Below are 12,561 nucleotides of genomic sequence, written 5' to 3' on the forward strand. Positions count from 1 at the left end.
TGACAAAGGAAAAGGATAATCAATTACAACGATTGCTACAGTCAATACAGGTGAAATCAAATTTAATTGTTGAACGAGGTTAGGGTTCCACCTAGACGTTGCTGGATAGAGTTTTGCTCCGGCACCCCTGAGAATATGGCAATTCTGTTGAGCAAATCCAGTTCTTCTCACGTAGTCGGTTCTTGTAGTTCTAGTCGGCCATGTTCTTCTTCGGATTCTTCTCGGTTGCGTCTTGGATTCTTCTCGGTTGCATCTTCGTCTCGTTGCGCCATTTGTTGGCTTCGTGTCTTTGTGTGTCTCGTCTGCTTTTTCTTGTGTGACCAGTCAAAGGGGGTCTGTCCCACTTGTCTGGTCCGTAGTTCAATAGTTTATCTCAATAGAGAGTTCCTAAGATCCATGGAGTCCACAAGAGTTTTTGTCGACAATGTCCTGTCTCGCATGCCGCCCGTCATCGCTCAACAGAACTTCCTGATGAGGACGAGTTCGATCAGTTTATCGATGAGCCCCGTATCCGATTGCCTGCAAGCTCTCGAACGGTGGCTCCAAAAGTTCAACTCCAGCAAATGGCAATTGATATACTATCAATACCGTCTATGTCTGTAGAGCCTGAGCGCGTCTTCTCTGGTGGTCGGAGAACAATAAGATGGGACAGACTAAGACTGGGTGTTGGATATAATTGAACGGACAGAGTGCCTCCAACGCTGGATTGGTAGGCATAACGCGCAGGGGCTCCATCATACGGGAAGAGGACGCTGAGAGTTTACTTATGAAAGAGGATAGCGCTGAGGCTGCAGATGGCTTAGACGAAATTGTAACAGGCTACGCCTAGACTCGGGCTTTCGGCAATGCCAGCCACACGAGTGGGCGATTGTAGACTTGGAATTCTACAAAAATTATCAATTGCAATACATATGGGATTCTGCAATACAATATTATTGCAATATGAAAATGTAATGCAATATTGCATATTGCATATTGGAAAACATCCCTGGACATGGCGGATAAGTATTAGACATTCCTATCCGCCTAGCTAAGTATTGACGGACAATTATTCGAGGCGGATTAATCCTCCATATCCGCCTACCAAGTACTCCATCCTCGTTCGTTCAGACAAGTAAGACGTTGCTCACTTCCGATGGCTCCTTGAGACCTTTGACGTTGTTGAAACCTTAGACGAAAATGCGGAAGTCAATTCAGTTAGAGTTTAACTTGCAATCGTTTAGTAACCCGAACCCTTGCCCCACATTCCCACTCTATTTTAGGGCTCGTGAACGTTTACGTCATTAGAACTTCAAAATCAGCATCGACGAGTTTGCCCAGCGAAGATTAACTAAGCTTATTAGTATGGATGAAGCTAGTCTCAGTAGTCTGCTATGAACAGTTAAGGTTTGCACAGTTGACGCGACAACTGTAACTTTACATCCACTCTTGGTGTAGATCATCATTACGCGAATCACGGGGTTTCAGTTGCAAACACGCGAAATCTGGCCTCATCGTTTTGATGGACCACTTGCTGATCAGCTGGACAGCGGTTAATGGCGATATTTGAGCTTCGACTTTCATTAGTATACATGCTGTTACTATATTAAAACCCCAGTCCTGCATCCGCTCCTTACTGGGAACTTCTGCAATGAACAGTCTTTTATCTCTTCCGACAAATAAATATCTGTTGACATTATCAAAAAGAGCCCCACTGGTTCAAAATTTAGCAGTATCGTCTATTATAACACGCACCCGGAAGTATAGCGAAATGAGCGCCCACACGCAGCTCCATATTATCGACGCAGTCAAGCAAGACCACCGTGAGATCGAGAAGTGTTACGACTCTATCTTAAAAGCCGACAATAACGACACTCGGACAAGATGGGCCAACCAGTTCGTCTGGGAAGTTGCACGTCATTCGATCGGCGAGGAAATCCTGCTGTATCCGGCATTCGAAAAGCATATTCAAGGAGGAAAGGCAGTGGCAAATGAGGACCGGACCGAACATCAGACTGTATGTTCTGAGATGGAAATAAATAATTATGGATTTACTAATTTTCGATTTCTGCAGGTGAAGGATGACTTGTACAAGTTCCAGAATATGAAATCTAGCGACAAAGACTTCATTCCCACGTTGACTACCATCATGAATGAGCTTAAAGAGCATATAAGGAACGAGGAAGAAGTTCAGCTGCCAGAAATTGAGAGAGCTCTCAGTGATGACGAGAGCATCAAGCTTGCCAAGTCATTCTCGCGAACAAAACATTTCGTTCCTACCCACAGTCATCCCTCAGCACCTAATAAGCCTCCATTTGAGACGGCAGTAGCATTATTGACCGCTCCAATCGACAAGCTCAAGGATATGTTCAAGAAATTCCCTTCTGAATCGACAACTGCGTAATTTTAAAGGAGGTACTAATAATAGTACTTTTCGGATGAATACGGAATTGTTATAGTTGGGTATAATTATGATGATAACTGTTGTCAAAATCATGTGGTAATTGAACACCTTCTTTTCTGGCGCGTGAACAAAGATAGGAGCTAGCCTGTATATTTTAACTAGCGCCAAATATCCATAATCCTTCTACCGCACCTGTGCATAATCTCAACTGTGCTCGGAAGAGGTAGTAGCTAAACTAGATACACGCCTTTGAATGCTCTATAAGATGCGGCTGTAATATACTAGAAACCCTCATACCCCCTGAGATTCATTGGAAACCTCTCCAACCCCATGTATCCACCTCACTAGATTTTGTATAAGCTTTGAGCAATGTTTCAAGGTGAATTCTGTGATTTTGTGAATCTCGCCTGCGAATTTGGTACATATAGCGCTACGGGAAGCCACCACCCATTATCGGTAACAGAACCCTACGATGCTTCTCGCCGAACCGCACTTTCGAATAGGCATCGCCATAGAGGCCATGGACGATCCGAATGGTTATTCCAGTGGTGGAGGGTCAATAAACGAGATTTCTCTCAGATGGCAGCTGCTGCTCGAGATTTCTTGGCAATCCCTACCTCTGAAGTATTAGTAGCGAGGCTCTTTAACGCAGTGGAGAGACCTGCTGGGTGTGAGAAAACCTCACTGAAGGGAGAGATGATGCGGATGTTGATGATGATGCTCGACTGTTTGTGCCTTAATGGCTTTGTTGCTTCTTGAGTTAGAACCGTAATAGACTATGACCATTACTTGCGAGTTTCAGGGTTTCAGGGTTTTAGGGTTTCAGGGGCTGCGAATAAATATGCGAATAGCGAATAACACAATATCGATATCTAGGATTACGTTGCTGAGCCTACAGGGTCATCGCTGTATATTTATTGTTCTCTTTATACTGTCAACAGCTATATCAACTATTCTCTAATCTCTATACATAGTATTCATCAACATTAACATCCTCATTGTTTCTCCGTTTAATCAGTGTCTACGAACACCCAATAGGTCTCGGCCCGAGTTGAACAGTCTTTCCACGGAGACTTCTGACGCGGGAATGGCAAGATAATCTCTTGCTGCCTTGGCCATTTGTGGATATTCATATTTATGCCTCGTATCACTTACAATGACTCGCGGTGTGTCCAAATATCGATTCTATATCAGAAACTTTAGGCTGTTCCATAGTTTATAGTTGACAAAACTATTCTGCACTAAACTTCGAAAGGCAATTTTCTAACCTAGTTTGGTTAGTGTAAAGTTAGTAGATTTATTCGATCATGGCGGATACAAGACGTATTTATTCGACAAAATGGCGGATGACGGATGACGGATGTAAATCCGCCAAGTTTGGATGGCGGATGGCGGATAGACACAGATTTGGCGGATATCCGCATTCGAACCAGCCCTGGATACCGTTGCATAAGCACACAAAGTCCCGAAGGACCAATCCTGTCACAACCCCTTGAAAGGCGACGCAGTCGCTTGGGTTTGCATGTGATGGTTAGTAAGCTATCTTTGCTTGTAAATGTTACCCAAACCCAGAAGCGTCTCTGTCCGTGTGACTGTCCGTGTGATTCAGACCGGACTTCGATAATTCTATTACCCTATAAAGTTTAGGGTTTTAGGAAATGTAAATTTGATACCTAAAACTCTGGGGCAAACTGGATCAAGCGGATCAAATATGAGATCCAATTTGTATTCAAAGCTGGGAGCGCACCGAAGCAATATTCTCGGCAGATGTTTTGCTCACTGCAATGCCGTCAAGAAGATCTCACACGAAGTCAAGGCTTGGGTGTTTGCAATGCAAGAAGAGAAGAGTTAAGGTATAGTAAACCAGTCTTTTGTGGCGGAAGCGAGGAGTACGCTCCAAAACCAAAAACCATCATATCTTCCTTACTGACTTATGTACAAAGTGTGACGAGAAGATGCCGCGATGTGACAGCTGCGCAAAGCACAACATAGCCTGCAGATATACCGGGTCTTCAGTGAACCGCCTCCTCTTGTCTCGAACTGTATATAGCGACAATCAACAAAGTCTCGATACAGAAGAACGATCTTCAAGCGAGAGTTCCTTCTTTTCTCCAAATTCAATATACAGCCAGTCTCACTTAAGCACCGGTGGTAGCAGATTATCGACGACTTCTCCCTCAAGTCTAGAACCCCTGGACATATTGAGTAAAATGATTGGTCGAAACCCTCAATACACATCCGATCTTTACATGCGCGATCTAGAATTGATGCATCATTACTCAACCCAGACTTACCGGACATGGTCGGATGTGCCTGAAACCCAAGAAATATGGAGGATCGTCGTCCCGAAAGAGGCACTTGCTCATCGTTTTCTCATGCACGGCTTGCTGGCTTTGTCTGCTCTCCATCTCGTCCAGATAAACAGTGATGACAGGAGCCCTAGTCAGATGATGTACGTGGAAATCGCCACCAGACATCATAGTTTAGCTCTCAGTTCGTTTAGACCAGAGCTCAACAACATCACGCGTGTGAACTGTAACGCGCTTTTCGCGTTCTCTAGCATCCTTTCTGTCTTTGCGTTTGCTTCGTCTCAGTGTACGGGAATCGAGCACGGAATGGCACCAGTCGAAGAAATTCTGCAGGCGTTCAGCCTTCTTCGCGGTGTATATGAGATCTTGCGCACGGCATGGGATTGGATAGAAAATGGTCAACTGGGCTTTCTCCTTCGAGATGAGGGCCGGACTACAGGAGATACTTTACCGGCTGAAGCCCGCGCTGCCCTTGAATACTTAGATGAGGTTAACAACGATAATAGCGAAAGTGAAGCAAAAGAAACATATTGCTCCACTATTCGCATATTGCGAGAGGTTTTTGAAGACTTCTATACCCGGCGGCAACAGGTGCGAAGTGCGATGGCATGGCCGATCACTGTTCCGCAGGAGTATATAGCACTCCTGTGGAGTCGGCAGCCAATGGCCCTTGTTATCCTTGCTCACTACTGCGTCATTCTTAGGCTGTTGGATCGACGCTGGTGGTTGACTGGTTGGAGCGAGAAGCTTGTCAAGGAGATATATAATTCTCTTGATGCATCGTGGCGGCCATCGATACGCTGGCCCGTTGAAGCAGTTGGACTGGCTGAGAAGGGGAAGCGTCTGTGAGACCGCTATCCTATCAATAATTAGTATATACTGAGATTTTGACGCCATTATAGCAGCAGATTTGAATAGTCAACGAGGGATGTATATCGCCAGATCGATTCATCGAATCCAGACGTATTTATTCTTTAGAATAACGCAGACGCGGAAGGACGCACGCCCTACATCACAGGGTATGATGTTCGGATACACCTGGGCTTGGAATTGGCATAATATAGCCCCTCCAATCTCGCACACCTAATCTACTCGTAGTGCTGGATTCACTTTAGTTCACTATATTCCCTTTCAGATCTATCGTAGGCTCTTCACAGTTCTTGTGTACAACAGTTAGCCACTTGTATTGAATAACACTCCTTATTTTGAACATTACGAACAAAATGTTGAGATCTGATGGTTCCATCCTGCATGTAATCTGACAAAGACAGACGAGCAGAGGACTGATGTGTTAACTTCCTAAGCGGCTAAACCTTGCAATTCTGCCGAGAAACTGGAAGATATCATGGCTCTGGGTTTAAGGTTTCATATTACCATAATAGAATGGAATTTTTGGCAGTGAATAAATATAAATCGCCATGACTTTAATGATCAAATACTCAATTTATACCGACATTGCAGATAAGCTCGGCATGGATAGTCTACCGTCGGCGATATTAAAGCTTTCCCGGCTGTCTGGTAGATGCTGAACTACCGATCGAAAGGTTCAGGGTAAGTCACTCGAATACTCTTGCCGGAAAGAATGCAGCAACAGGTATTCGGGCAAATCGCCGTCCGTCGATCTATCCTAATCTACTTTAGCCAAACACGTTCCATCATGTCGTTCGTCATCTACGGTCAAAGTGTTCGTTAGTGATAGCTTGCAACGCTAAAACTGCAGTTGAAATTGAGCCGCAGTTGGAAGAATTAGCCGTAGTTGTCGCAAGATATCACACTCAATGATCGCTGCCTGGGCGGTGTATAGTCATTCGCTTTATATGATGACGAATTTGATAGTTCGATAATCTGAGATTTTGCTATTTCTCTATGGTGGCCCAAGCTACGGCCAAGACGATACATAGAAATATTATCGTCTATGCCTTTACAATGCTGCTTTATAAAGGGCATGCAATAGCTTGTGACAGCCACAAGATTATTGAATATACACATTGCAATCAACATAATAAATAGCTATTAGATTTGAAGCATGATCGTAGCAGTTGACGGTGGCGATCAACTTGCACACTTTGTCATATCGTTTCCTTTTTCGTTCGCGTAAGGCGGTGGAATGATACAATACACACGTCAGTTCTCCGCGCCAACGCTAGCTAGTCGGAAACTACAAAAGGCTTTTTTGATCACTGTCCGAATCCACTTTTCGTTCAATAGCAAGAGTCCCGAAGTATTGCGAAGCAAAATGAGCAGCCACACAAGTCCCCGTATAAGTGAAGCTCTGAAGCAGGACCGCCGCGACATCGAGGATTGTTACGAATCGGTTCTTAGAGCTGACAGCCAAGATAATCGTGAAAGATGGGCTAATCAATTTGCGTGGGAAGCAGTTCGCCTTTTAGTAGGCGAGGAAATCGTTCTCTATCCAGCGTTTGAAAAATACTTGCCAAATGGAAAGGCTGTCGCAGACAAGGACCGTAATGAACACCAGATGGTGCGTTTAAGGACATTATATTCGTTAATCGTATTCACTAATTTCAGTTTACAGGTAAAGAATGACTTGTATAAGTTTGAGCATATGGAGCCGAGTGACAAAGATTTTATTCCCATTTTGAACCGCATCATGAGTGAACTTAACCATCACATGACGAGCGAGCAAGAGATTCAGTTGCCACAGATTGAGAGTGTCATTAGCGCCGAAGAAAGCGTGAATCTAGCCAAAAGACTGTCTAGAACCAAACATTTTGTTCCTACCCACAGTCACCCCTCCGCGCCGAATGAACCGCCGTTCGAGACTGCAGTTGCGTTGTTGACTGCTCCAATTGACAAGATCAGAGATATGTTCATGAAATTTCCGGAAGAGCCGATCACTACGTAATGGCTTCTATGAAGACTTTATTAGTACGTTTTAAGTTGTATGATTGTCCATTCTAAGCCGTAGATCGGTTCAGCGAATACGAAAATTGTTTTTGGACTTTTTTTAGCGTATATTTCTAATGTACACTGAATTATTATGGGTGTGGTTGTGGAATTTCTCTTAAGTGATTTGTAACTCTACTTTTGGAAATCCCACTTTGTATTAAACGGCCACCAAAGCCCGGATTTTGAACATTACGAACAAAACGCCGAGATCTGGTGGTTCCATCCTGCATGCTATCTGCAAGGAGACAAGCCTCAGCGCACAGCTACCATCTCCGAAAGGTGAATAGCTGTGCTCGCATGTGTATAGATCTCCTAATGAGAATCTATACGAGAATCTAAAGAAAGGAACATCCATTTGGACAAGGGCGTAGGGAAATCCTCCGGGAACAAACAAAAACCCAGTGGGAAAGCAAAGAATCCCGGAGGTAAAACCTAACACTGTTCCTTATGAGCCTGCACTCGCTCCCCTCTTGACACCTTGTCGACAAGGCGTCGCTGGAACCGTTAGCCGGACCAGGTGGCTTGGTTCTCGCCATCTTGGACTTACTCCGGTTCCAGACTGCCTCGAGAAGCGTCGCCTGGACCGGTAGTGGACCAAGTGGCTTGGTTCTTGCCGTCTTGGACTCATCCCGGTTCCAGGCTACCCTCTTGCCCACTGTCGAAACGCGTCGCCGGAACTGGAACCAAAATTGTTTTGGTCATCGCCGTAACGCCCCATTATTGGACCCAGTCCTGCGACGCGCTTGCCCGTCATTGTCTATTGCCTTCGGAAAGTTAGCCATATGACCAGATTGTACGCATTGTAAACTACTCACGTGCGTTTAAAGAGGATCTCAGCCTGTCGCGGACTCCCCTCCCGACTTGTAGAACGCGTCGCTGGAAGCGGCTTTCCAATACTACAGAATCAATTTAATCTTGCTCACAAAAGATCATTACGTTTAGATCACATAATAAGTAAGTCAAAAAAGCCACATCTCCGACGACTCACTATCAAGTATGTGACACAAGCGTCGAGCAAAACCTCATAGTGTTATATAACTTATATTGCATTCTACATTGATTGTAAACGATACGAGTTCACAAATTAGGAAAACACCTGCGATAATTTGTATCTAACACTCACCGAGTCTCGTTAACGCGATACACTAACTTCTCTCCACTGACTTTATTCTCCCTCAAAAGTTGCAATCCATTCAATACGCCGTTCAACCCATCCTTACCAATCTTTGGCTTAGGGACCTTGATCTTGCCTGCGAAGAGCAGTTGTTCGACGGCTTTGACCCAGTTCTTGGCAAATTCAAAACGCTCAGGAATAGCCGGAATAGTATCAGGGCCAAATTCGAATGGCTCTCCGAAAGCAGTATATGCGGATGTCATGATCGTTTCAACGTCATTACGAGGCGCCTTAACATCCAGCAAACATGCGTACTTGCCTCCCGTAGGTGAGAGGACATCAGCACAGAACTTTGCGCTTGATTCCAGCGAGATGGTATCCCAAGCCAAGTTGATGTTGTCACTGGTGTAGTTACGGATTTTCGCAACGGATTTAGGATCCTTATAGTCAAATGCAGCAACAGCACCAAGGCTCTTTACCAAATCGAAATTGTGGGGCGAGCATGTTGTGATGAGGTCATAACCAGACAACTTCGCAAATTGGATTCCGAGGGAACCGGTCGAAGAAGAACCTCCGTAGATTAGAATTGGAATTTTCTCTTTAGATGGCTCAGAAGGGAGCGGAAGCTGCAACGCCTCGTAGAGCCCTTGACCAACTGTGACAACTCCAACACCAAGAGTAGCGGCTTCTTCAAAGCTAAGTTGGTCGGGAATATGCATCTGCAGGTCACCTTTGGCAACTATGTATTCTGCAAATGTTCCGTCCTCATGCTGCCCGCTGTTGGAGCCGTGAGCACAACCACAGACTCTATCGCCTTCTTTGAAAGTCTTCATCACGGCTGGGCCGACTGCCTTGACAATGCCTGCATAGTCACAGCCAACAAGAGCACCCGGCGAACTTAGGAAATCGATATGTTTCCAATCGGTGGGGTTCAATGCGACGGCTACAGTCTGAACAAGAATATAGTCATCACGGAATAGCTTTCTGCTGGCTCGACATTAGGATGATACTGGCGGATGTACAATTTAGTTGATAGATTGTGAGTCGAAAGGCAATGGGCTGATTTAAGACGTGATAGGTCAATAGCAACCGGAATGACGCAAATGGGAATGACGTCACCCAACTTCTAAACCTTATTTTCTACTAAGAGGTGTAATTGCAACCTTATAAAGTTACCGTCTCTTGCGGTCTCCAACTGAAGGTCAACAACGTTAATTGACCAGGGAAAGGGTTCGACTGAACTAAGTTCGTCACACGACTGGATTGTAGGCCCACTGCTTGTTCCATTACGTCGGACTCTGCTAACTTGCCGAATTTCTAAACACGATTACAGAAGCAGGTCAAAACTTATGTGAATACTGCAGGGCTTTAACCAGCTATTTGTGATAGGAAATGAATGACCAAAGAAGAACCGAAGCCCGTGCGGTAACGTTGAATGTCGCGGGAAAGTCTGAAGAGCATGCGGACGACGACCTTTATTCTTTCCTCTATTTAGAGTGGTATACCCTGTCCTCGAGCTGTCCTCTGATGGCGGCTGCACTTGGGCCTGTGTCAAATTTATTTTCGATCACGGCTCTCGCAGAGCCGTGGGTAATTGAGTTGAATCGCGGCCAATTCGATCGTTTCTATCCCGACGGTGCAATGACTATTGCATTGAATGCAGTCTCGTTGGCTTTCGGAATTCTTGCAAATATGGCTCTGCTGGCGAATTTCACCGGGCGAGTGAAGTACGGCCTATCTCAAGCTATCTCTATCACTTCGTTTTACATTGCTAGTGTGCTGTTATTGGCATTGATCGGCAACGAGTATCGAGTGTATTCTTCTCGAGTACGAGAAGGACCTAATCTTCAGTTTTCTCAAGGCTACTGGAGCGCGTATGTTTCTTTGCCGTTTATATCGATGTTTCAGCTAACAATTGTCTAGAGTGATTACAGCCGTGCTCTACTTCCTGTGCGGCTTCGTGTTGACTTGGAACCTTGTGGGACACCTCAAAGGTCACTATCCCGCCAGTTTCATATTGACATCGTCGCAAAGGAGTTTAATGCTTCAAATTTTGTGTATAACAATATGGCTTGCTGGGTAAATAATTTTTGAGGTAAACATCGTACAATAACTAAGATCTAGTCAGAGGAGGAGGCCTATTTGCTGGTATTCAAGACTACTCATATGGGGATGCCGTGTATTTCTGCGATGTAACTATTCTCACAGTAGGTTTCGGCGATTTGCAGCCCACGAACGACCTCAGCCGCGCCCTCGTCCTTCCATATGCTCTAATCGGCATCCTCATACTCGGTTTCGTTGTGGTCAACGTCCGATCGATCGTCCTCGTTTCGTCACGTGAACAGCAATCACTCAACCGCGTCGAGCGACTGCGAGTACGCAATTTACGACGCGTGCCGCTTGAACGGACAGATGAGGACTCATTTAATTTTATGCGGAAAATTCATAAATCTGCAAAAAAGCGTGATATGTTGGCCACGCTAGTTTTGAGCACGATATTGTTCGTAATTTTCTGGTTGTTCAGTGCATTCGTCTTTTCAAAAATCGAGGGTTGGTCATACTTCATCGGCTTCTATTTTTGTACAACGTCTCTTCTGACGATTGGATATGGCCAATTTGTGCCATCTCTACCTGGATCAAAAGCTTTTTTCGTGCTATGGTCGCTGATTGCCGTACCGCTTATGACTATGCTGATTATTAGTATGGGCAACACGGTCATTGCGGCTATCGTGAAATTTGTGCAGAAGCTTGGAGATGTGATGCTGAAAAACATTTCATCGAACTTGACAACAGAACCCTCGCAACAGATGACGACTGATTTGGAATCCCAAAAACCTGACGAGCCACTCTCAGATGCGACAAATAACGAAATACAGAATTTTCACGCGCATGACAACTATGGCAACGACCACGACAATGAGCAAATTGCCAAGGAGATGCATTTAGTTGACGCCATACAAGTCATCGTCGGGGATTTGCATGTCAATCCACGTAAAAAATACTCATACAAGGAGTGGAATATGTTGGCGAAGACACTAGATACACAATTTAACTGGCTTGGCACGGATTCGCCCATCAGGTTTCCCGTCGATGAACCAGCCTTATTTCTACGTCTATACTGGAATTCGTTGAAGGATCATTTGACGAATAAATACATTGCAAATAGGAAAGTCTCAGCAACTGAACGTGGACATATTTAAGACCAGTGCGGAAACGTCGAAATTGATGCCATCTGGCGGGCTGAAGTGTGGGTTGACTTTGTCAGTATCGCATCCCCGTTGGTGCCACTGACGAGTGCCGGGCTCACGACGCGCTAAATTGACCACAACGATGGCAGAGGCTGTATACTTGAAGAACACTTCTGTCAAATCAGAAGAGGCTTTTCGAGTATGCTAGAGATCATGTACTCAAATTTTTGCGCAGCAACAGTGGATTCCGCAGATTATGCTGATGATGTCCGAGCAAGTGTGAATTTCGCCGCAAGTTGAGGTTTCTATACTATGTTCTGTTGGCTAAGCCCACTAACAACACTAGAATAGATATACACTTCTGTTAACGCGTCCTAATGAGCAAAAGTTGATTAATGACTTGGCTTCGTACCGCACAATTATAATAAGGTTTAATTTTGCGTAAGGTTAACTAAAAACGCCCGTGCAAGGGGAAGTCAGAGGCCTCCGGACGACGCCTCCGGAAGACCTCCTCAACCTTCAATCGCGCATCAAAGTTCCCCTGAGCACACCAGCCCAACCAGCCTTCGGAGGCTTGTCATGCTGAATTATTCAGCATTGCCTTTTTATCGTGCCTGCCAAGCACCGGATTAGAGTACGCTGAGCCCCTCTGTTGAA

At 45.1% G+C, this 12,561-nt stretch overlaps 5 protein-coding genes across 5 annotated transcripts; 4 read left to right on the forward strand and 1 right to left on the reverse strand.

The window, feature by feature from the left end:
• Positions 1-1,750: 1,750 nt before the first annotated feature.
• Positions 1,751-2,383, forward strand: V1513DRAFT_460579 (hemerythrin HHE cation binding domain-containing protein; the record flags this gene model as incomplete). Its single annotated transcript, XM_066899841.1, has 2 exons — positions 1,751-1,996; positions 2,054-2,383. The coding sequence occupies 2 exons, from the start codon at positions 1,751-1,753 to the stop codon at positions 2,381-2,383; spliced, it is 576 nt and encodes a 191-aa protein (XP_066751221.1).
• Positions 2,384-4,167: 1,784 nt separating this feature from the next.
• Positions 4,168-5,541, forward strand: V1513DRAFT_460580 (uncharacterized protein; the record flags this gene model as incomplete). Its single annotated transcript, XM_066899842.1, has 2 exons — positions 4,168-4,236; positions 4,327-5,541. 2 exons carry the CDS (start codon positions 4,168-4,170, stop codon positions 5,539-5,541), a joined length of 1,284 nt encoding a protein of 427 aa, XP_066751222.1.
• Positions 5,542-6,928: 1,387 nt separating this feature from the next.
• Positions 6,929-7,558, forward strand: V1513DRAFT_460581 (uncharacterized protein; the record flags this gene model as incomplete). Its single annotated transcript, XM_066899843.1, has 2 exons — positions 6,929-7,174; positions 7,229-7,558. The coding sequence occupies 2 exons, from the start codon at positions 6,929-6,931 to the stop codon at positions 7,556-7,558; spliced, it is 576 nt and encodes a 191-aa protein (XP_066751223.1).
• Positions 7,559-8,721: 1,163 nt separating this feature from the next.
• V1513DRAFT_460582 (chaperonin 10-like protein) lies at positions 8,722-10,003 on the reverse strand (the record flags this gene model as incomplete). The annotated part of the gene is made up of 2 exons (XM_066899844.1): positions 8,722-9,700; positions 9,927-10,003. 2 exons carry the CDS (start codon positions 10,001-10,003, stop codon positions 8,722-8,724), a joined length of 1,056 nt encoding a protein of 351 aa, XP_066751224.1.
• Positions 10,004-10,108: 105 nt separating this feature from the next.
• On the forward strand, positions 10,109-11,916 carry V1513DRAFT_384791 (uncharacterized protein; the record flags this gene model as incomplete). Its single annotated transcript, XM_066895185.1, has 3 exons — positions 10,109-10,590; positions 10,640-10,795; positions 10,845-11,916. The coding sequence occupies 3 exons, from the start codon at positions 10,109-10,111 to the stop codon at positions 11,914-11,916; spliced, it is 1,710 nt and encodes a 569-aa protein (XP_066751225.1).
• Positions 11,917-12,561: the final 645 nt, after the last annotated feature.

The sequence above is a fragment of the Lipomyces chichibuensis genome (genome assembly GCF_038497645.1).
Source record: "Lipomyces chichibuensis strain CBS 12929 unplaced genomic scaffold V1513scaffold_46, whole genome shotgun sequence".
Taxonomy (NCBI): Eukaryota; Fungi; Ascomycota; class Lipomycetes; order Lipomycetales; family Lipomycetaceae; genus Lipomyces; species Lipomyces chichibuensis.